This window comes from Erythrolamprus reginae, chromosome 1 (genome assembly GCF_031021105.1).
Source record: "Erythrolamprus reginae isolate rEryReg1 chromosome 1, rEryReg1.hap1, whole genome shotgun sequence".
Lineage (NCBI taxonomy): Eukaryota > Metazoa > Chordata > Lepidosauria > Squamata > Dipsadidae > Erythrolamprus > Erythrolamprus reginae.
In genome coordinates, this window is record NC_091950.1 from 337,582,714 (window position 1) to 337,606,741 (window position 24,028).

General features: G+C 39.4%; 1 protein-coding gene across 2 annotated transcripts in view; it reads left to right on the top strand.

Annotated features, from left to right (window-relative positions):
• ACTN2 (actinin alpha 2) overlaps positions 1-24,028 on the top strand; it is a 93,598-nt gene that overhangs the window by 50,190 nt on the left and 19,380 nt on the right. For both annotated transcript variants that reach the window (XM_070734007.1, XM_070734009.1), the window contains exons 9-14: positions 7,099-7,191; positions 8,661-8,891; positions 10,370-10,517; positions 14,761-14,911; positions 21,456-21,564; positions 22,997-23,137. In XM_070734007.1, the coding sequence (XP_070590108.1) occupies positions 7,099-7,191; positions 8,661-8,891; positions 10,370-10,517; positions 14,761-14,911; positions 21,456-21,564; positions 22,997-23,137 (873 nt within the window). The remainder of the gene's footprint in view (positions 1-7,098; positions 7,192-8,660; positions 8,892-10,369; positions 10,518-14,760; positions 14,912-21,455; positions 21,565-22,996; positions 23,138-24,028) is intronic.

A 24,028-nucleotide genomic window follows, 5' to 3' on the forward strand; every position in this document is an offset into this window, starting at 1 on the left:
AGGCAGTTTATAGTGATGGAAGGAAAGCATTTCTCTGGCTGCTCTAATATGATTAGACTGCCTGAATTATTCAGATTCAGTATAAATATTTTAATAGTTTTCAGACTGTACTCTGGTGAAGTCTGAGATTTTTTTTGCGGCTAATCATCACTGAGAGAGCGACAAGGACAATCTTCTTAGAAAAAGCATTTACCTTTGCTATTAAACTATTGCAAAACTAGAGTTGCCATAAGAATATCCCTGGGGCAGTTTCTCCCAGGATGATAAATCATCAGGCAAACTGGGATTAGATCTTCAGGAATTTCTCAGCCAAGTTGGCCAGTGATTATGCAACCTGGATATACTGTAGTCATCTTTATATAAGTGAAAATCTAGATGTCAGGATCCCAAGTAACACCCCCAATGAAAAGAGACTCCAAGGCTAGGCACTCCATTTGTCCAAAATGGTGTAGGTCGGTGATGGTGAACCTTTTTTTCCTCGGGTGCTGAAAGAGGGTGGGCGTGTGCTATCGTGCATGGGCAAGTGCCCACACCCATAATTCAATCCCTGGGGAGAGCGAAAACAGCTTCCCCCGTCTCCTGGAGGCCCTCTGGAGGCTGAAGACAGCCTGTTTCCCAACTTCTGGTGGGTCCAGTAGGCTCATGTTTCACCCTCTCCAAACTCCAAAAGCTTCCCGGGAGCGGGGTGTGTGTAAAAACGCCCTCCCCCATCCCGCCAGAGGCTCCCTGGAAGCAAAAAATACCCTCCCAGAGCTTCTGTTTGAGCCAAAAATCAGTTGGCCAACACACACATGCATGTTGAAGCTAGAGCAACATCTCGTGTGCCAGCAGATATGGATCTGCATGCCACCTGTGGCACCTGTGACATAGGTTCGCCATCACTGGTGTAGGGACTCCTGTTTGAGTGAAGGGTTGGACCAGGCGACCTACAAGGTCCCTTCCAACTCTAATAATCTAAATCTAAATCATTCCTCAAAGTTCCATTTTATTACAGATATCATATTGGCACATCTGGGAAAACCTGAATATGAAAGCTTCCAGGTTTCCCCCACCCAAAAGAAAGTCCAAGTCCCTTCCCCTGCTGCCACATGTCCATCACACAGTCCATTCAATGCTCCACCCCAACTGGAAATGCCTCCCAGCCACACCCCTCCAGGTGCAGACCAGAGTGACCTTGACTCTTGGAGAAAGAAATGTTGGTATGACATATATCTGCCCAGCTCCATACAATTCCCCCCTCCCAGTTTCCCACAGCAGTAAATGTAGCAGGCGTGAAGATGGCTTCTAAAATGACTTCCAGGCCTGACACTAGACTTTTTTGTAAAAGGCTCAGGCCCAGCAGGGTCATGATCAACTAGCAGTGATAGTAGCCCCCCAGACATACCACATATTTTTATTCTGTGTGGAGAGATTCCAGGATATACTTTATTTGGAGAGTAATATTTGGCTGTAAACTGAAATTAGGATTTTATTAAAAATTATTGCCACTGAAGGAATCATCCTCACTTTATTATTTTCTGGGTAAAAATTCACAGATAAATTAATTTAATTTAAATTAAATTAACTCATTCCTTTTTTTTGCCTCCTTCTCTCAGTCCTTTCTTTCCCCTCCTAGATAATAGTATAGATTCCCTTAACATTGTATTTTGTGATTGTGCACTGATAATTTGTTGTTTACATTACTAGTGTTGTTTACATCTCTAGTGGTAGAGATGAAACACCAACTAGCTAGCTGCAATAGAAACCTTTGGAATTAATTAAATATTAAACTGGGAATTACAGAACACAACCAACATTTCTGCAGGTTTCTCCTAATATTTTTTTTGTTAAAAACTATGAATTAAAAAATAATTGTGTTACTAGGTCTCATTTATTTATCATGACTGGAGCTAATGCAGCAATAATTCTGTTATTCTTTTAAGATGCTACTGAAAAATGTCGGATTTTTTAATAACGGATTAACACTGCTATTTCTTTGAAATGACTGTTTGTTAGCATAGTATGTTTGGGCATCAATAAACCTAGAAAAATTGCAAATCAAAGTGCATGTAATAGAATGTGAAGTTCTTAATGTTGCTAGATTAATTAATTGATAGTTGCTTTTTACAGCAATTATTCTGAGACATTTGTCACTAACTACTTTTGGGAATATTATTTTATATTAGTTCATGATTATATTATTTTTGCCTCTCTGACTCTATTAAATTTCCTTCAATGAAATGTAAATAAATCAAAATACTTACATACATACATACATACATACATACATACATACATACATACATAATTCCAAACTTGCCAAGAAACGATGAATAAAAAAGGGAGACTGGTATAGATCTATTTCAAGCTTTCATGAGCCAAGCCATACCCTTCTAGGATTTGAACCTGAGCTGTTATGCCTTGCTAGGCAGTGATTTTTCCTCTAAGCCACAGGCTCTACTCCCTTTTATCAGCTGAGCTGGGGAAAGATTACATGTTTTTCTGTTGAGTCACCCAGCATACCCAAACATGGGAGGGAGCTCACTTCTCCTTTTGCCTTTTCAGCCCCACTCCAGGGGCCATCCAGACATCAAACCATATTTTCCAAACTTGCAAAGAACTGTTAAAGAAATAAAGGGAGACTGGTATACAGTATATCTTGTTCAAGCTTATAATTTATCCGTCTGTCTGTCTGTCTGTCTGTCTGTCTATTATCTATCTATCTGTCTATCTATCTATCTATCTATCTATCTATCTATCTATCTATCATCTATCTATCATCTCTCTCTCTCTCTCTCTATCTATCATCTATCTATCTATCTATCTATCATCTATCTATCATCTCTCTCTCTCTCTCTCTATCTATCATCTATCTATCTATCTATCTATCATATCTATCTATCTATCTATCTATCTATCTATTTATCTATCTATCTATCTATCTATCTATCATCTCTATCTATCTATCTATCTATCTATCTATCTATCTATCTATCTATCTATCTATCATCTATCTATCTATCATATCTATCTATCTATCTATCTATCTATCTATCTATCTATCTATCTAAAGAGTATGGCTTTTCTAGTGTATTTTATAAAGAAATTAGAAGGTAATAAAAATATGTTATTTTTATATCAGGTTCATAAATTAAAATCAGGTCATGATTAGATCCATAAATTAAAAACTTCTATCCCAGGAGTGATTTTAAAAAAATCTACTGAAATTGCATGATACAGTTATAATACAATATTGTAATTGGACACAGAAAATCTAAGGTCTTTTTCAAAGAAAAATGTGAATATGAATAATTAACATAAAAGTTTTAGCATATAAGTAGTGCTAGGTTTGAAGAAACACTCATTTTTATGAAATTTGTGTTTTCCCATACTCAATGGGAATTGTCCTGTCCTGTCCTAGCAATATAGAACTGATTGACAGGTCATAAGCCAGGACTGACAGGAAGTCCCAAGCAAAAAGAGGGAACAAAAAAGGAATTATTTCCTCAACCTCTGGATTCCTGAATGATGTGGTGAATTGAGCAGGTTTCAGGACCTTGGACAAAACTCAGAAAGCATCCAAGCCTAATTATTGTAGTACTGTACCATTTTCTCTCAGTCCTCCAGAGGCACATTCTTTAATCAGAAACCTAACGCTCCATTATTTTTCCATGTGCTTATGTTGTATCTGTTTTGGGATATTGGCACTTTAGAATTTGTTGTACTGTACTTGGAATGGAAGTGCAGCAAAGGTGGATTCCTTCCAGTTCGGACCGGTTTGCGCAAACTTGTAGCAACTTGCTGGTGATGTCACAATGACATCATGGAACTGGTTCTGTCAGTGCTGGTCCATGGGTGCCACCATTTTTTTTTTAAAAAAGAATTTTAATTTTTTTCTTTTTTTTTTGTAGCCAATAATTTTTTTTATTTTTCACTCCAATCACATATGCAAAATAACATACCATCAATCTTGAAGTATATTACAATAATTATTTCTTTTAACTTTGGAATTCATGATCCATCCAATGTTGCCTCCAATGGTTCTGTTGGTGCTGGTCCATGGATGCCGCCATTTTTAAAAAAAGAATTTTATTTTTTTTTCTGATTTTTTTTTGGGGGGGGTGTTCTATTTTTTCTTCTGCGCATGCGCAGAAGCTGAGTTTCTCATACTGCACATACATCACCATCTTGTTTTTGGCTTTAAAAAAAAATTGGATGCACGTGCCCACGTGGTGCATCTACACAGGCGTGGAAGGAAGTGAACCAGCAGTGAGGTATATTAGAACCCACCCTTAATTAAGAACTCTGAATACGAAATATTTACATATGGACAAATACCCGAAATGTATATACAATAATATATATAAGCTGTGATATAACAATACTGTTTATCCCACTTCCCTCCCACTTTTCTTTTCTGTATTCCCATCCCCCTTTCCCCGTTTTATTCCTTTTTGTATAAATTAATAAAGTATATTTTAACAATATTAAAAAAAAAAGAAAAAAAAGAACCCACCCCTGAAGTGCAGGCACCTTGTTGGACATAGCTTTATAGGGTGTAATTCCAAGGTGCAATGTTGGGTTGTTACGGTAATTTTTGGAACTCTAAGCATCCCAACAGTTCATCTCAATAGCATGTTCAAGCCTCAGCCTTCTTCATTAGCTGATAACCCCCATATTTCCATTTATTTCCCATAGTGGACTCCATATTATTACTTTTAAGATACTTCTCCTTGGATCATCTTGGATTCTAGGGTCAATGGAAAAAGTTTTCATCTATGAAATGTCTTTTAGTACCGTTTCTCACAAAGAATTGACGCTTTTTTTTTACATGCAGTTACATGCACTAACACAGGCAAATGGCCAATTTTGCCATGAACCCCTATGCCCGTGTTTCCCAACCTTTTTTGAGCCGCGGCACATTATTCATATTTTCAAAATCCTGGGGAACACTGAAAGGGCGGGGGGCGGGGGGCGGGCTAAAGAAAAGTATGGACAAAAAAACCCTTTCTCTTCCTCCCTTTCGCTCTATTTCTCCCTCTTTCTCTCTTTTCCTTCCTTCCCTTCTTTCTCTCTCTCCATCCCTCTTTCTTTCTTTCTTTCTTCCTCTCTTTTTTGCTCTCTTTCTCTCTCCCTCCTTCCCTTCCTCTATGTCTTTCTCTCTCCCTTGCTCTCTCTCTCTCTCTCTCTTGCTATCTCTTTCTTGCTTTTTTCTCTCTCTCTTGCTCTCTCTCTCTCTTTCACTGTCTTGCTATATGTCTCTTTCTTTCTCTTTGCCTCTCTTGCTATCTCTCTTTCTTTCTCTCTCTTTCTCTCTCTCTGTCTCTCTTGCTATGTCTCTCTTTCTTTCTCTTTCTCTCTCTCTCTGTGCCTCTCTTGCTAAGTCTCTCTTTTTCTCTTGCTATTTCTCTCTTTCTTTTTCTCTCTCTCTGCCTCTCTTACTATGTCTCTCTTTCTCTCTCTCTCTCTCTTTCTCTATCTCTCTTTCTCTGCCTCTCTTTCTTGCTCTGTCTCTCTTTCTCTGCCTCTCTTGCTATGTCTCTCTTTCTCTCTCTCTCTGCCTCTCTTATATGTCTCTCTTTCTTTCTCTCTCTCTCTCAGCTGACTGCAAGCGGGAGCCCTGACGGCAGCAGCTGGACATGCTGCTGGACACCGTATATGCCAGGCCCGCAGCGCCAGCATGTACAACGTCCAGCAGCACGTCCAACCGCCACCGTCAGGGCTCCCCCTTGCAGTCAGCTAAGAGAGAGAGAGAGAGCGCTCCCTCTCGCCGCCGCCATCTCCCCGCGACTGCCTGCGGCCGCTGCGCCCCCCCCGCTCCCATCGCCAGTGCCCTCCCGCCGGGCCACAAAGCACACTTGCCGTCGACGCCAGAGAAGCTCCAGCTGGGCGGGGCGCTGCCGGTACTTCCGTCCTGGGGCTCCCGCTCGCAGCTGTCAACCGGCTCCTGCTCGATGCCGCGGTTTTCGGCGCTCTCCTGCTGGGCCCCAAAGAAGGAAGGCGGGAGAAAGGCGCGAAGAATGGAGCTCTCCTTCTTCCTGCCTTCCTTCTTTGGGGCCCAGCAGGAGAGCACCGAAAACCGCGGCATCGAGCAGGAGCCGGGGGATAGCTGCGAGCGGGAGCCCCAGGACGGAAGTACCGGCAGCGCCCCGCCCAGCTGGAGCTTGGCTGCACACCTGGCCATGTCTCACAGCACACTAGTGTGCCGCGGCACACCGGTTGGGAAACGCTGCCCTATGCTGTTATGACAGGAATGACTTCATTGTGCTACATAAACTTTTCACAGTAGAGTTTCTCCATACACATGAATCCATACTCAAGTGAGCAAAGCACACACACACACAATCCCCAAAGAGAAACAAATACTTTGTATGAACCAATCTAAAGCCTTGGGATCTTTTTTTAAATACATGGAGTTCAGCAAATAGCTTTCTTTACTGCATGAATTATTCAGTAGAATTTTAGTATTTTATAAAAGGGATTTTAGGGGGATGTAAAACTTTAAATTAATCATGATTCAATTAAGCAGGGATATTAATGCAAACCTATTTATTTATTTTTTTTTTATTTTATTACTTAGATTTGTATGCCGCCCCTCTCCGAAGACTCGGGGCGGCTAATAACCCAAATAACCCAATTTAGACCCATAGGTGATGAAAATCCCTGTGTGTGTCATCCACTGAATCAGTTTAATGAATCTGAAGTATGGCAGTATGAGAAATATTTTATATTCCTGAAATAACCCAATTTTTCTCTTATATGTACTTCAATCACTGATTTTAGAAAATGGAACTGCAAGAAGGAAACGAGCCTTGAAATAATAAGAACAACATGCGTCATGTCGGTTATCTCTCTGGTTATCTTTGTGGTTTATGCTTATTGTTTTTGTGCAGTATCCTACTTTGTCATTCATCCAATCTTAAATTATATCATATTGGGGAATTTTGTGATTCCATGCATGAAGGAACAGACAACTAAAATAATGTACCTAAACTAATAAAAAACAGTGGCTGAATGTGGTCATTATTTTATGCCGCAGTAGCCACTGTATCATTCACTTTTTGTTTCTGTGTGAATCTAACAACATACCTACACTATTTAATTTTCTCAATTTTCCAGGCTGAAACAGCCGCTAATCGGATTTGTAAAGTACTTGCTGTGAACCAAGAAAATGAAAAGTTGATGGAAGACTATGAAAAGCTAGCAAGTGAGGTAGGTGAAGCTTGTCATAACGTTTGAGATTTGCTTCTGATACCAAATCATTTATGTTTAATTTTATAAGGACAGAAAACTTACATGAAGCTGTTAACTATTGCTAAGGCTTTCTCTTTTGAATATAATTAGTGTGGGAGGAAGTTTTTTTGGATATTAAAATAAATATGCTTGTTTTTACTCGCAATAATAAGGAACTATTAAATCTGAAGTATGTTGGCAATTCTTGCCTGACTATATCTATCGTATCTGTTTCTACCATATTATGGATTAATTTTAGATTTTGACCATCCTAAAAACTGTAAATGACAACATTGTAGAAGTTTGTATATACCGGTAAGAGCTTTGTCAACCAACACAATAGACTAAGTAAAATGGGTTAGATGGTTATGGTTCAGCATGCTGTGGAAACTTGCATATTACATTCGTGTATTATAAAAAATAGGCCATTCATATCTAATGGTATTTATTTGTTTTGGACATAGCACTATCTCTGTACACATTATCTAGGTTTTTAAATCCAGATTTAGTATATTGTCTGAATCCAGCCAAAGTGTAAAGGTTACTTTCTTACAGACAAAATAGAACTTAGTTAAAATAAATAGAAAACTTTTACTTTTATGCTGTCAAGGGATTTCAGTCACTCCCTCTCCCTTATATGTTTATTTATTTTATTTATATATTGCCTTTGTTATTATTATAAACAACTCAAGGTGATGAACATATCTAAAACTCCTTTGTCTTCCTATTTTCCCAGTAACATGATTCCTGTCAGGTGAGTTGGTTTGAGAGAGATTAATTTACTTAGCCAGGTTTTGAAAGAGTTGTAGATGCTTGGAACAAACTTCCAGCAGACGTGGTTGGTAAATCCACAGTAACTGAATTTAAACATGCCTGGGATAAACATATATCCATCCTAAGATAAAATACAGGAAATAGCCGACTAGATGGACCATGAGGTCTTTTTCTGCGGCCAATCTTCTATGTTTCTATGTTTTCCTTCCTAAGAGGGGACTAGCCTGGTGCCTTAACCACTACACCAAACTAGCTCAGTTGTCAGCCGTAGCTTTGTTTTGGAATTTACTGCCAGGCAAAATGGTCATGGTTGCTGCCTATCCCAGAATGCCCTGTCCTCCTTAACTGCTCAACTGTTCATGATCATAGTGGTCTATTGGAAGGCAATAACCAGGTTCTCTCTTCCTGTGAAGTTATAAGATGCTTGCTTCCCCTTGCTATGTCATAATAATACACTATCACAAGTACTAATATGCCTTATTCAATCAACCACAAGAAAAAAAACAAGCCTGTAATATTAAAAATGGAAACCCATTTCCAGGAATTCTGGTCCAATGTTTAAGCTACTGTAGAAGATATTACATTAGGAATCTTTTTTTTTAATTTCTATTTTTTTACTGTTGTTTTCATTTTTTTTTGGTCATTTGCTAACATGTCTACCTGTGTGCAAACAGCTTTTAGAATGGATTCGGCGTACCACCCCTTGGCTGGAAAACAGGACCCCAGAGAAGACAATGGCAGCTATGCAAAAGAAGTTAGAGGACTTCAGAGATTATCGCCGAAAGCACAAGCCTCCCAAGGTCCAGGAAAAATGCCAGTTGGAGATCAATTTCAACACTTTGCAGACGAAACTGAGGCTCAGCAACAGGCCAGCTTTCATGCCATCAGAAGGGAAGATGGTCTCTGTAAGTAGCAGTGCGTTTAGGCTATGCGCTATTAAAACTTTCAGTTCTGGAAACTGGAAATTTGTTTAAATCTCACCAAAGCAACTATCCTGTATTTATTTATTAATTATTATTTATTTATTAAATTTGTATGCCGTCCCTCTCCGCAGACTCAGGGCGGCTCACAGCAACAATAGAAAACAATATACAATGCAAATCTAATATTACAAAGTTAAAAACCCATAATTTAAAAAACATGCACACAACATACCATACATAAACTATATAGGCCTGGAGAAGATGTCTCAGTTCTCCCATGCCTGACGGCAGAGGTGGGTTTTAAGAAGTTTACGAAAGGCAAGGAGGGTGGGGGCAATCCTAATCTCTGGGGGGAGCTGGTTCCAGAGGGTCGGGGCCACCACAGAGAAAGCTCTTCGCCAGATGACATTGTTTAGTCGATGGGATCCGGAGAAGGCCAACTCTGTGGGACCTGACTGGTCGCTGGGATTCGTGCGGCAGAAGGCGCCCGGAGATATTCTAAGGGAATATATTCTAAGGGAATCTCGAGCAAATCTAGAGGAGTAAAAGTTTTGATGTACTTCAGTCTTTAATAGACTGGCGAGATAGTTCAGGCAAGAAGCACCACCAGTAGTAGTAGCTCTATCTTTATTATGAGGCGATATTAACAGAATCTTAAATACTGAAAGCATTTCTGCCCTCCTTTCCTTTTACTCTCCAGAGTAAACTAAGGAGAGTCCCATTGAAATGTTTCCCATGTCATTCCCACCTTCTATGGACTGAGTCATCCTTTACATGCCAATTACAAGCTTTCTCTCATGTCTTCCAAGGTCATTTCTACATATTATTGGAGCCTCAGCATTTTGTTAATCCATTTCTGAATCTCTGGCTGTCTTTGGTCTTCATAGACACTGCGTCTACTTAAAAATGATTGACAAAGGATTGCATTTATAGATGCACAGATATTCCCTTTTTACATGAGAATCACAACTATTTTAATAAAGAATTGGCAGAATTCTTTATTAAGAATTCTATTTTAACAAATAGGCAGAAAATTGTAGGATTGTGGTATTATTGACATTATTAAGAAAGCATCCATCTTTAATACCTTTCATCATGAGATTAGAAGCTTCCAGAACTATTCTTGCTCATCCATAATTTGTTACGCTGCATTGGTGGGGGCTTGAGGAGGCATATTCCGGTTTGTTACACCATACCAGAATTCTTATGTCTTTTACCAAATATATTTTTTCATCATATTATTCTGGGAATAAATGAAATGGAGCGTGAATTTGGGAACGTTTTTTACATTCATTACAATAATTCACTGTTTGCTTTAGAAAGCTAAGTCCTTCTCAATCTAAATTTCAACCCAGGGTCAAACAAGCAAGAGTCAGAGAAAATGCTCACCAATCTGAAAACCCCTTCGTGAGATACAGGTTTTTAAATATTTAGTTTAAAATATCTCCATGTTTTTGCAGGATATTGCCAGTGCTTGGCAAAGACTTGAACAAGCGGAAAAGGGCTATGAAGAATGGCTGTTGAATGAGATACGAAGGCTTGAACGGCTTGAACATCTGGCTGCTAAGTTTAGGCAAAAGGCCACATCACATGAAACCTGGTCATATGGTAAGCTGGGGTTCCCTTGCCTGCAAAAATATCTATCCAATGTTTTCCCTTTGAAATAGAATTTAAAATCAAATACATGGTTCAAATGAAAAAAAAGTAAACAAGAAAGAGAAGTGGAGAATATGTAAACAACATAGGAGGAAGGAATTGACCAGTGGCTCTCAACCTTTCTAATGCCGTGACCCTTTAATACATTTCCTCATGTTGTGGTGACCCCCAACCATAAGTCTAGCATCAATTCTCCCAACTGAGCTTTAAGCTAATTGGTAGGAAGGTCAGAGGGCACCCCACTGTAAACACCTGATTGGTCAGATTGTAAAAATATGTTCCAAGGCGCCAGAATAGAAACTTTAGTTCCTAACACCATGGGAAATTTGTCTTTTCCCATGGTCTTAGGCGACCCCTGTGAAATGGTCATTCGACCCCTAAAGGGGTCCCGGTTGAGAACCACTGGAATAGACTGAGAGATTATTATTATTATTATTATTATTTTATTCACAAAAAACAGTAATACACAGCAAATGAGATATGCTGGATTTCATTTCACAATATCACAAGTTGAACACTTCTCAAGCATTTAGGACTGTGTGATGTATTTTCATATGATGTGCGCAGATTGTGATTCTGTCAACGATAAACGTCAAGAGATTATCTATCTATCTATCTATCTATCTATCTATCTATCTATCTATCTATCTATCTATCTATCTATCTATCTCCCTACCTCCCTACCTCCCTACCTATCTATCTATCATCTACTTACCTATCTACCTACCTACCTACCTACCTATCTATCTATCTATCTACCTCCCTCCCTCCCTGCCTCCCCCCCTCCCTCCCTCCCTCCCTCCCTCCCTACCTCCCTATCTACCTAGGTATGACTTTAAAGGTTTTTACCTTTAAAGTCATACCTGGCATAAGATCAGGTTACTTGTGGGACTACTTTCTCCCAAAGATTTCTTCCTGCCTACCATGTTCCCATAGGGAGGATATGTTCTGGGTCTCTAACTGAAACATTGCTATCTTATGGGAGTCCATATATTTTTTTATATCTTTTATATGCTAAGTTCCAGATTTGCTTGCCTTTAGAAAATCAGTCAAGACTTCACTTTTTCCAGAGATGTTTGTGTTGGGTTGAGTCACCTTTTGGTCAGATTTCATTACTTATTTAATTATCTTGAAATTCCATCCGCAGCAAAAAAGCATTCATCATGGAGATTCACATGTGGTGCAGGTCAAGAGCTGTGCTATCTTGCCTGAAGCAAATATAGTTGTTCATGGGGCTTTCACTGGTCTGAAAAGATTTTCTCTGGGAAAACACTGAAGCTTTCAGAACCTATCTGCATATAGAAAGTAGCCTTCATTAAACTTTTGGAACTTTAAAGTATTAGACAAATCATTCGGGATTGGGCGGCATAGAAGTTGAAATAGATAGATAGATAGATAGATAGATAGATAGATAGATAGATAGATAGATAGATAGATAGATAGATAGATAGATAGATAATCCTGAGAGAAATAACAAAATATGAATAAAGCTATATTAAAGTAAATACAGTGTTCCCTCGATTTTCGTGGGTTTGAACTTCACGAAAAGTCTATACCACAGTTTTTCAAAAATATTAATTAAAAAATACTTCGTGGGTTTTTTCCCTATACCACGGTTTTTCCCACCCGATTACATCATATGTAATAAACTTTAATAAATAAACATGGTGAGTAATAATCTAAACGGTTGCTAAGGGAATGGGAAATTGCAATTTAGGGGTTTAAAGTGTTAAGGGAAGGTTTGTGATACTGTTCATAGTCAAAAATAGTGTATTTACTTCCGCATCTCTACTTCGCAGAAATTCGACTTTCACGGGCGATCTCGGAATGCATCCCCTACGAAAAGTGAGGGCACACTGTATAACAAATCTGCCGCTGTGCGGCAGATTGGGAGAGGTGGCGAATCATGCACTCCACATATCCATCCCTTTCTATCTATTTCCCTGCAGTGTTTCTTCACACATTGTGCTTTTAGCCATGTACAGTACAAGAAAATACAATTCTATGTGTGCTTGTTAATGGTGCAACAGCTGCTAAAGTGCTGGTTTAATCATTCACTAGAAGCTTTTGGGCAGTATTAGCTATTCAGGAAAAAGGCCTTGTTCAACAGGAATCTGTGGGTTGACCTTATGAGCTGTGGCGGCACAGCAGTTCACATGCAGTACTGCAGGCTGCCTGCAGTTTTGCAGTTCAATTCTTACCGGTTTAGCCTTCCTCAGAATGAGGACCCAGGTTGTTGGGGGCAATATGCTGAATCTGTAAACCACTTAAAGCACCGTGAAGAGGTATATAAATCTAAGTGCTATTGCTAAGTGCTATCATCACCACCCTCTTGTAATCATTAGAGCTTCAGCTTTGGGTCAGGGCTCTGCATGGTGACAAAAGTGAAGAGGAATGGGAATCAGCTAGAGAGGCATTTGCTGCTTTACTTTGGGCAACTAAATAGTAACATCTCTGTTATAGGGACCGCCTACTGCCCCATGAATCCCAGCGACTGGTTAGGTCCCACAGAGTCAACCTTCTCCAGGTCCTGTCAAGTAGACAATGTCATTTGGCAGGACCTAGGGGAAGAACCAACTCCCCCCGGAGATTAGAACTGCCCCTACTCTTCCTGCCTTCCGTAAACTCCTTAAAACCCACCTTTGCCGTCAGGCATGGGGGAACTGAAACATCTCCCTGGGCATGTTTAATTTATATATGGTATGCTTGTGTGTATGTCTGTTAGTATATGGGGTCTTTCTTAAATCTTTAAATATTTTAAATTGTCAGATTATTTATGATTTGTTTCCACGTGTTGTGAGCCGCCCCGAGTCTTCGGATAGGGGAGGCATACAAATCTAAGTAATAAATAAATAAATAAATAAGAGCCTTCTTTGTGGGGGCTCTGGCCCTCTGGAATCAGCTCCCCTTGGAGAGCCGTACTACCGCCACCCTCCTCACCATTTGTAAGAGTTTTAAGACTCATTTATATCATCAGGCTTGGGGCAATTAGATCTTAGCCCTTGGCCAATAAATGAATAATGATGATGATGATGATGATGATAATAATAATAATAATAATAATAATAAAAACAACAACAACAATAGTATTATTATTATTATTATTATTATTTATTAGACTTGTATGCCGCCCTTCTCCAAGGACTCGGGGCGGCTCACAAAATACTATACAATAATATAATAATATGCGTTAAATCTAATAGTTAAAATTCTGAACTAAAATCCCTTTATATTTAAAAAAGAAACAATTAACTCAATCACATCCACACATAACATTTCATGGTCAGAAGGAAAGGGGAGCATGCTCTAACTGCCCCAGGCCTGGTGACATAGATAGGTCTTAAGGCTTTTGCGGAAGATGAGGAGGGTGGGGGCAGTGCAAATTTCTGGGGGGGAGCTGGTTCCAGAGGGCGGGGCCACCACAGAAAAGGCTCTTCCCCTAGGTCCTGCCAGATGACATTGTCTAGTCGATGGAACCTGGAGAAGGCCAACTCTGTAGGACCTAATCATCCGCTGGGATTTGTGCGGCAGAAGGCGGTCCCGTAAATAATCTGGGTCCGATGCCATGTAGGGCTTTATAGGTCATCACCAACACTTTGAATTGTGTCTGGAAACCAATCGGTAGCCAATGCAGTCTGCAGAGTGTTGTAGAAACATGGGTGTATCTGGGAAGACCCATGACTGCTTGCGCGGCTGCATTTTGCATGATCTGTAGTTTCCAAACACTCTTCAGAGGTAGCCCCATGTAGAGAACATTGCAGTAGTCAAACCTCAAGGTGATAAGGCCATGAGTGACTGTGAGCAGGGACTCCCTGTCCAGATAGGGCCGCAACTAGTGCACCAGACGAACCTGGGCAAACGCCCCCTTGCCACAGCCGATTGTATGATTGCTGTATGAATGACTGGAATTGATTTTTAATACAATTAGGGATTTTAGTTAACTATGTAGTTTGAATTTAATTGGATTCATTTTATTGTAATTTACTGTTTTTCATATGTTGTGAGCCGTCCCGAGTCTTCAGAGGTGCAGCATAGAAATCCAATAAATAAAATAAAATAAAAATACCATTTGATATGTGACTCTTACTACTGTTGGACTCTTTGACAATGCCATTTCTCTTTGCCTTTGGGCTCTTAGTCACCAGTGCTGCCAATATCCCATCTCAGTGGTTTGGTTCTTCTCTCTTCCTACCAGGCAAAGAGCAGATTCTGCAGCAGAAGGATTATGAAGCTGCTTCCCTGACAGAGATCCGGGCTTTGTTGAGGAAACATGAAGCTTTTGAAAGCGACTTGGCTGCTCACCAGGACAGGGTGGAACAGATTGCTGCCATTGCCCAGGAGTTGAAGTATGTTCCATTTAGAGGCACACAGCTGCTGACATTTACCCGATAAACTCTTTCCAATAAATTCGATAGTGTCATAGGTACAATGTAAAAATTCCACAGATAACTTTCTAAGTGTTATTATCTTGGCCTGCTCTCTGAAAATCTTTTTCATTTCCTCCTTAACTAAAAATAGAGCTGCCTTGCAGGGCAACTACCGCAAAGCTAAATTAATGATGAACCTTTTCTTTGGTCCACTTTCTGGTTGGTAATCTTGTAATGGAAGGTCAGTTCTGACTCAATACATTTAGTCTAAGTCAGTGTTTTTCAACCAGTGTGCCGTGGCACACTAGTGTGCTGTGAGACATGGTCAGGTGTGCCGTGGGGAAATTAAATATGGGTCCCCAAACTACCATTCCTGCCAGGACATCCCTTTTGTGTTCATTGAAATAGGCCCAGGTTTCACACTCATTTAGAAACTATATTATTAACTATATGTATAATATGTACTATGCTAGAGTGTCATTTTGTGTCATTTTGATTGGTGGTGTGCCCCAGGATTTTGTAAATGTAAAAAATGTGCCACGGCTCAAAAAAGGTTGAAAATCACTGGTCTAAGTGATGCTAAACAGGAAAGCTGTCTTATAGTTCCTACAGTTACAATAAGTTACTGCAATCTTAACCATTAAAAGTGTTTGCAGAGATGTTGGTACCATTTCTTGTAGTTGTTTTCTATCTGTACATCTATCTACAGAATAGAAAGAGGTGGGAAAGCGTTTTTTGTTTTGTTTAAAGAGGCGTTTATATCTAAAAAGTGGGTGATAGTTCTAAGCCAGAGATGCATTTCAACCGTGGGTGCGGTAGGTGATTCCGTTCTGGTAGCGGCCACCACATTGTGCAATTTGTGTGCGACTGCTCCGATGCTGGTCTGTTGGGGAGCTTCATCTTTTTTTTCCTGAATGTTTTGGCTTTCTTGTTTTCTGCAAATTCTTGTGAGAGGACACTCGTGTGTGCGAGATTTTGGTGATTTTTTTAATTTCTGTGTATGCACCGCAATCATGCGTGAGCATCCCTTCATGAGATTTTGGTCCATTTTTGCTTCCTGCAAAATGCCCGGAAGCAAGGTTGCATGAGGGACGTGCGAGGGACACATGTGAGGATGCAAACATGGGCACACCCGAATCAAGAGGATGTTTGCACAGCGCACCTGTTTCAGGTAAGTGCAACCCGCCACTGATGTATTTCCAGATCAGTCCATCCCATGTTAACCAGCTTTCAGATATTCTACAGACTTTAAATCCACTTTTGTGATGCTGTATGAATAGAGTTCATCGAATGTTACTGGACAACAAAATCTATCCTTTTTCAGCATTAGTGATGTTGCTGTAGCAATTGGGACTTGGGTTCAAGAACACTGGAAGACCACATAAGCTGCAAGGTGATAGGATGTTGGGCTCAGAAGTTAAGCAGGATCAGCCATGGTTAGTATTTGAATGGGAGATGCTGGTCTGATTCTTAACATAATCTCATGAACATGAACATCAGAAATAAGGCAGATAGGACAGTTTCCTTCAGTAGACCAAATTTAGTCTTAAGTGATAGTATTGTTGAATACTCTTTTCTTATTCTATTGACTGTTTCTTATTGACTGTTTTTAATGATAGTGGGTTTTTAAACTATAGTTTTTATTATTGGATTTGTATCATATTGTTTATTGTTGTTGTGAGCCGCCCCGAGTCTTCGGAGAGCGGCGGCATACAAATCTAATAAATTATTATTATTATTATTATTATTATTATTATTATTATTATTATTATTATGTCAATACAACACAGCAAACAAGATCACTATGCTGGATTTCGTATTTCATCACCAGTCGGGCGCTTCCCAAGCACCTAGGACTGCGTGATGTAGCGGCGAATTATGTTTGCCGATCCCAGTAAAGTGGCCTTTTGCAATTGACAGATGGAGATTTTGTCAATTCCGATGGTTTTCAAATGACCGCTGAGATCCTTTGGCACTGCGCCCAGCGTGCCAAGTACCACTGGGGCCACTTTCACTGGCTTATGCCATTTTTATTGCCATGTTGTTATTATTATTATTATTATTAATGATGATAATAATTAATTGTTATTTCTTATCAAATAGGTTTTATTTTCTGGGAATTGTTCTTAGAAAAATGGGTAGGCTAAGAAGGTTTGGGCATGAGGTGGGTTAAACACTGCCAATAAGTGATACGGGGCCTTTGACAGAATGATTTTGTTCTGTATGCTGTTTGGTTTGGCATAGCTCTATATTTCTACTTCCCAACACTTGGCAATGCAAGGTTGCTATTTTTGGAGAACAATTGTTATGTTTGACCTTGAACTATGCTGGTTAAAGTTCAGTGTTACCTTCACAATTTTCTGTTATGGCAGGAGATAATTAAGAAATGTTGAAGTCTTACTGAACAATGGTCTCTGCATAGAGACTGCTGTATGTGTGCCACATGAGTTCCCACAACTGTATAATTCCAAAAATAATATCTTATTGACAATTACAAACTTCAAGTACAGATCTGTTCAGTGAAGGAAAAGAATACAGATGTACCTTGAGTATATGTCAACACATTCATGAACTGCAATATGTTGGCTTGCAGAGTAATTACTAGTTTAGAATTTCTACTTGCACAGAATTAAATGACTTTGGCCAAGTTTTTGGCATATTGGCCAAGATGTGTATAAATTTCCCAGTACCATACTTGCCACAGCATAAAATGCAGGTAGCTAACTAGCCTATATCTTCACCTACTAACTTCACCTATACCTGCTGTATATGATTGAGAAGCATTGAGTGAATACTTCAGTTGATCAAAGGTTTGATGGTTGAGAGAGCAATATGTATAATGACCAGGGCATATGGAAGAGTGCAGCTTGGAATGTATGAGGAGTAAGAAATAGAAACTAATGCATGAAATGAAAGGAGAATAATAAGCTAAATTTCTATAAAACTCAGAGAAAGACTGTAATCATTATCAATGAAATGGAGTTGTTGAATACCTGCAATAAAGTGAATGTGTAAGTTTTATTATGAAGGAGATAAAGTATATGTTGGAAAGTACAAATTGAGATTGTTATGTGAAAGTCCATAGATTGTGAGTTAACTGTCTTGCTTAATTGTCATAAATGATGACAAGGAAAGAATCAGAAACGAGTTGACGGAAATTGTGCAGCATTCACAAATAACTGATCTATTGCACAGTTTTCCTTAACTTATTATGTTAAATGTCATGTACAATGGCAAGAGAGTATAAAAAAGTGACACAAGAATTAGTAAATGATAATGGTGGCTAGGTAGCATCTGCTTAGAAAAAGTTCTGCTTATTTTGAATAAATGTTTTAAATATGAATTTATTCATACGTATGTATGTATGTGTGTGTGTGTGTGTGTGTGTGTGTGTATGTATGAATAAATAAATTTAGCAATCAGCTATACAGTATATATAAATCTTTTGTTTTGTATTTCTTTGTTGCCGTTTAATAGGCATCCAGACTATATTAGTGCCAATATACTATTTATTGTTGAAGCCATTACCACCATCAGATTCCTTAAAGATGGAACATGTTGTGTTCAACTAAAACCTTTTTCTATTTCTGTTTTTGCTTGAGATCAAGAGCGTTTATTCCCCATTTATGAAAACCTTACTTAACATAGTATTATTTAAATGTAGAACAATTTACAAGCGTTCAATCTCATCCAAATTCATAATTTTATTTTATGTTTGATTAACTCATAGCCTTAAACCGGTATGTACGGTACTCACATTACTATAATGACTTCGCTAAGTAATGGCATACCAGGAGTAGTCACAGAGTAGCCAAGAGCTAAATGTAGCTGATGATGAGACATTCAGAATAACAACTAGCTGAGGACAAAGTACATATGTCCGATCTCTTTCGAACCACGCAAATATATTTGACAGTTAAAAGAGACTGCAATAATAAATGGCAGGCTATAGGTATGGAACCACTATTTCCTTGACACCTCCAGAAGTCTGTCTTGGTTTTGCACAAGGGCAACCAAGAGACATTTAGAAAGCTGTATCTGATATTTGTTGACCAGATGTATCCAGTTTTATGGTGTTATTGCTTCTTCTAGGAGCAATAGGAGATGCGCTTTGGAATTTCTCTTGTCTAGTGAAAAATACACAAAACTAGTAGCATTTCCACCTGTTTCTTGTCAATCCTAGTTATTAGGATTAATTCTTGAAGGCAACTTGTTTTTTCTTTTGACGAGTTTCACTTCTCATCCAAGAAACTCGAAACATTTAAATATGTTAAAGGGTTAAATAAGGTTCAGGAGGGAAGTGTTTTTAATAGGAAAGAGAACACAAGAACAAGGGGACACAATCTGAAGTTAGTTGGGGGAAAGATCAAAAGCAACGTGAGAAAATATTATTTCACTGAAAGAGTAGTAGATCCTTGGAACAAACTTCCAGCAGATGTGGTTGGTAAATCGACAGTAACTGAATTTAAACATGCCTGGGATAAACATATATCCATTGTAAGATAAAATACAGGAAATAGTATAAGGGCAGACTAGATGGACCATGAGGTCTTTTTCTGCCGTCAGTCTTCTATGTTTCTAAGCTTCTACAGCTCTGACAAAGGTAATGGGGAATGGAAAGATTTATATTCCTTGCAGAGAGCTGGTCATTTACATCCCTTTAGAAGGTCCTTGAAGAGCTTGGAAGTTTATCTGTGTCCTCAGGGTCACCTGAGTAGTGCTCCTGGTTCCTGTTTTAATAAAAAAAAAAACCCTCTGGAAATCCATTCCTACTCCTGCACCATTCAAAGGGTGCTTATCCGTCAGGCATGGGGAAATTGATTCCCCTGGGCCCGTCAGTTTTATGCATGGTATGTTTGGGATGTTTGATTGTTTTTACATTAAGGGTTTTAAACTGTTTTAATAATTGGATTTGTGCTATGCTTTATTGTTGTGAGCCGCTGCGAGTCTTCGGAGAGGGGCGGCATACAAATCTAATAAATAAATAAAATAAATAAAAATAAAATAAAAACATTTTTATTTTATTTTTTTTATTTATTCATTTGTCCAATACACAATACATATGGAAAAGAATAGACATGAAGTAATATATATAAAGATAATATGTAAAAATAGAGGAGAAGATATATGAAAGGAAGAAAATACAGTATATATGATATATGAGATAAAGGAAAGACAATTGGACAGGGGACGAAAGGCACACTAGTACACTTATGTACGCCCCTTATTATATACTGTACTGTAGCCAAAAGTCTACAGCAGTGATGGCGAACCTTTTTTTCCTCAGGTGCCGAAAGAGTATGGCTGTGCGCTATCGCACATGTATGAGTGCTCACACCCATAATTCAATGCCTGGAGAGAGCAAAAACAGCTTCCTCCACCACCTGGAGGCCCTCTGGAGGCCAAAAATGGCCAGTTTCCCAACTTCTGGTGGTCCCAGTAGGTTCATGTTTCACCCTCCGGAGGCTCCAAAGGCTTCCCAAAACTGCCCTCCCAGAGCCTCTGTGCAAGCCAAAAATAAGCTGGCCAGCACATACATGCACGTTGAAGCTGAGCTAGGGCAACAGCTCGCGTGCCAGCAGATATGGCTCCATGTGCCACTTATGGCACCCATGCCATGGGTTCGCCATCACTGGTCTAGAGAGTCTCAGTCATCCAGGTCATGGTTATCCCAAAGGTGCTTTTTTGCCTCCTGAAAAAGCATCTTTGGCGCAACCATGAACTGGATGACATAGAATGTCTACAGACAATTAATTCCTGAAGGTGTTTTCGGTGGCGCATCCCTCATGGCAAATATGAAGGACACAAAAGCCCAGCATAAAAAGTAAGTTACAATTGGGGGAAGCAGTTTAGAAATGTAATCTTTCTAAACTGCTCCTCCCAATGTTTCCTGTGTATGCTTTCCAAAGTAGCATGGATGCTACATCACTAGTTATTAAGAGTTGTAAGAATTTAGCATTGTTCTGTATCTATTGATCATTTGGATTTTTGCAGCCCAAACGACTTCATTCTTATCATACTTCTCTATTACATATAGAATCATGGGTAAAAAGCTGTGAGAGACCATGCATTTTCTTTCTAAATGACATCAGTGTTTTCCTTCACAAATCAACTGTGTGTGTGAATGGAAGATTAACTCTAATGCAGATGAGATTAGCGACTGGAAAATAGAAATACAAAAGATAGCAATCTGAGTGTTGTTTCTCTAGAATAAAAACCTTGGATGTGTTTATGTGATGATTGTTGGAATGATACATTCCTCCTCTCTGGCTGCGTGCACAAATTATGTTCAGAGTGCTGCTGTGTACCCCAAACCAGATTAGAAAATTAATGTAGGGTATAAAGGTTACCGTATATTCTCCTGTGGATTTCCAAACTGGAGGGAACCTGCAATTTGCAGAACCTAAGGGAAAAAGTAGCTGTCACATTAGGAACACAGTATTCTATAAATTGTGTGGATTGAACCTCCTGGTTATTTGGGATATCTATGAAGATTGGCTAAACATGTATTCATTTTTTTCAGTGAGCTAGACTACCATGATGCAGCAAGTGTCAATGATCGATGTCAGAAAATATGTGATCAGTGGGATAGACTGGGAACCCTAACCCAGAAAAGGAGAGAAGTATTGGAGGTAAAGTAGATATTGGCAATAGCTTTACTCTCTAATGCATTATACTAGGAGTGTTACACTCGATTTCACTGAGAATATTTGTCTTCAATACTGTTCTGTCGGGCTCTCTGGTAGACTCCTCCCGAAAGTTCACAGGTACAAATTTCAGATACACACACGTTTCAAAATTCAAAACAATGTTCTTTATAATGAAAATTCACTTAAACCAAGCCCTCTTTTGGTATAGCAAAGAGCACTTTGTCTCCAAACAAACTGGTAATTTGTACAAGTCCCTTATCAGTTCTGTGATACTTAGCTTGCAGCTGTGAGGCAATTCACAGTCCTTCTTCTTTCACAAAGTGAAACACACTTTGCTCTGGTTTAGTTTCAAAGCGGGGGAAAATCAGCACACAAAAGGTCAAAGTCAGCAAAGCAGTCACGAAACACAATGATCAGATAATCCTCCACAATGGCGAAACCCACAGGCTGCTATTTATAGCAGCCTCACTAATTCCCACAGCCCCACCCAACCACAGGTGGCCTCATTTTCTTTGATAATAATCTCTCAGTTGTTGTTGCCTATGCATCGCTCCGCATGCATGGCTGTATCATTAACTCTTGTTCTGAATCCAAGGAGGAGCTAGATAATTGATCTCCTTCTGAGCAGTCTGCCACTCTCTCCTCCTCCCTGTCACTCATGTCTTCTTGGTCAGAGGAGCCTTCATCAGCATATTCCACTGGGGGGGGGGAATACAGGCCTGCAGCATGTGGATGTCTACCCCACATCCACAGTCCTTGGGGCAGGAGCTGGGCCAGAGCTAACCACAACAAACACAATATATCATTCCAGGATGTCTATCCAGATATAGATATCAGGAATACAAGGCCTGTAGTACAGATGCTAACTGGGTAGAATAGATCAGGTTTTTCCTGGATTGTGCCCAGATTATAGTTTCACCTTCCCAAGCATACAATAATTAATGAGGAAAGCTATGTTAAACAGTGATATAGTTCCTGCCTCGGCCAATCTCTCTTCCTGCCAATTGTCTTGACTTATTGCTTAACTGACTTATAGCTTAACTGACTACATTGTCTGTGCTAGCTGTAGTGTGAATTGAGGAAAATCATGGTTCCTGTATTGCTGTGAAATGCCATAAGCACCAATGGGATTGTGTCTTCACCATCAATGCACTGAAAACACACAGGAATGTGAAAAGTCAAAAGGAAAGCACAAACAGTTATCATGCACACCCTGACATTTTCTAGATATTAAGAAATTGAATGACAGAGGGGGAAAGTTGCAGTGTTTGTTTAACTTGCTGGTTGCATTGCCTGTTAATGGTACATCTTTAAAAGCTGCAGAAGTTTGAACTCCCTAATAGAAACCAAAAAATGAATGTGCATTTCTAAAAGAAAAAGTAAGTTAAATTCATTTGTGTGTGTCTTTTTAAAGAGGACAGAGAAACTGTTGGAAACAATTGATCAACTTCACTTGGAGTTTGCCAAGAGGGCTGCTCCATTCAACAACTGGATGGAAGGTGCAATGGAAGACTTGCAAGATATGTTCATCGTTCACAGCGTAGAGGAGATCCAGGTAAAGTAAAGCTGCATTATGAGCTGAACAAGGAGAGTTGTTCTATTTTCACTGTGGGAAAATTCCCTTATTTCATCTCAGAAAGTTTCAAGTATTGCTTACCCCTATTTATGCCTGAAAAGATATACTGTATTACAGTAGCATTTTCTAATCAACCACCCTCCAATTTGGGATTGGAGTATTTTAGTATTCTCATTCTTCCATCTGACATCCACATCTTTGGGTGGGGTGAACAGTTTGGTGACTAAGAGCTGGGGTGGCGCAGTAGGTAGAGTGCTGTACTGCAGGCCACTGAAGCTGACTGTAGATCTGAAGGTCAGCAGTTCAAATCTCATCACCGGCTCAAGGTTGACTCAGCCTTCCATCCTTCCGAGGTGGGTAAAATGAGGACCCGGATTGTGGGGGCAATATGCTGGCTCTGTTAAAAAATGCTATTGCTAACATGTTCTAAGCTGCCCTGAGTCTAAGGAGAAGGGCGGCATAAAAAATGAATAAATAAATAAAATAAATAAATAAAGTCAAGAGTGCAGCGTAGTGGCTGAAATACTAGCTTTTGATCGGAATGATCTGACTTCAATATTGTTTTCTTGCTTAACCATTAAAAAAAATAGCAGCAGTTGGATGGTAGAGCCATCCCCAAGTTTGTAAATTGAGTTTTTCTGGGATCAGACAGTTTCTTTGGTTACTTTGGGTACTATACACAAAATCCCTTTATTGGTGCATGGAGTCAACACAAGCTCTGAGATCACTCTGAACTTATTCACCATCCTAATAGGTGTAACTGGGCTGGCCCCTAAGACTGGGACAGAACTCCGCGCTCTCTTGAATTTAATATGGAATGGGGGGAAAGAGATTTTAGTTCTTCCTTCCATTGCCAAGTAAGCTGGCATC